At 62.4% G+C, this 527-nt stretch overlaps 1 protein-coding gene across 1 annotated transcript in view; it reads left to right on the top strand.

The window, feature by feature from the left end:
- VOLCADRAFT_92991 (uncharacterized protein) overlaps positions 1–527 on the top strand; it is a gene marked incomplete at both ends in the record, with an annotated part of 17,579 nt that overhangs the window by 6,885 nt on the left and 10,167 nt on the right. The window contains 2 exons of the mRNA XM_002952366.1: positions 119–246; positions 415–511. Coding sequence (XP_002952412.1) covers positions 119–246; positions 415–511 — 225 coding nt within the window. The remainder of the gene's footprint in view (positions 1–118; positions 247–414; positions 512–527) is intronic.

Below are 527 nucleotides of genomic sequence, written 5' to 3'. Positions count from 1 at the left end.
CTAGAGGATCCCCTTTCTCTCCCCCCCCAACACACACACACACACACACACACACACACCTCGCTCACTCGCTCACTCGCTCACTCGCTCACTCACTCACTCACTCACTCACTCGCAGGCTGCTCTGGAGGCTGCTCGACAGGCAGTGGCGGCGGAGCTCGCTGAGAGGGGTGCGGGTGGGGCGGGTAGCGGCTCGGGGACCCCCTCGGAGGCGGACACCACGGACGCCGAGTCACCCTCCGCCAGGTAGGTGTACGTGTGTATGTATGTGTGTATATCCATGTATGTACCCAGGTATGTGTCCATGTATGGGGGGAAAAGGGGGGGAAGGGGAGGATAGGGGAGGGGAGGGGGGACTGAGCTCCTTTTTAGCCTGTCGTGTGGCCGGCGTGTCGCCTTCCACCTGCTTCGCAGCTTCGCCGTGCGCTTCATCATCTTCCCTGCAGCGGTCTCCCCTTTCCTCGCCCGGCCCCACCTGGCGCGTCGGACGTGCTTGACGGAAATAGACCCGGTACTTCTTGCTTATG

The sequence above is a fragment of the Volvox carteri genome (genome assembly GCF_000143455.1).
Source record: "Volvox carteri f. nagariensis unplaced genomic scaffold VOLCAscaffold_29, whole genome shotgun sequence".
Taxonomy (NCBI): Eukaryota; Viridiplantae; Chlorophyta; class Chlorophyceae; order Chlamydomonadales; family Volvocaceae; genus Volvox; species Volvox carteri.
The sequence above is the reverse complement of the archived record's forward strand: the minus strand, read 5'-3'. Positions and strand labels throughout refer to the sequence as shown.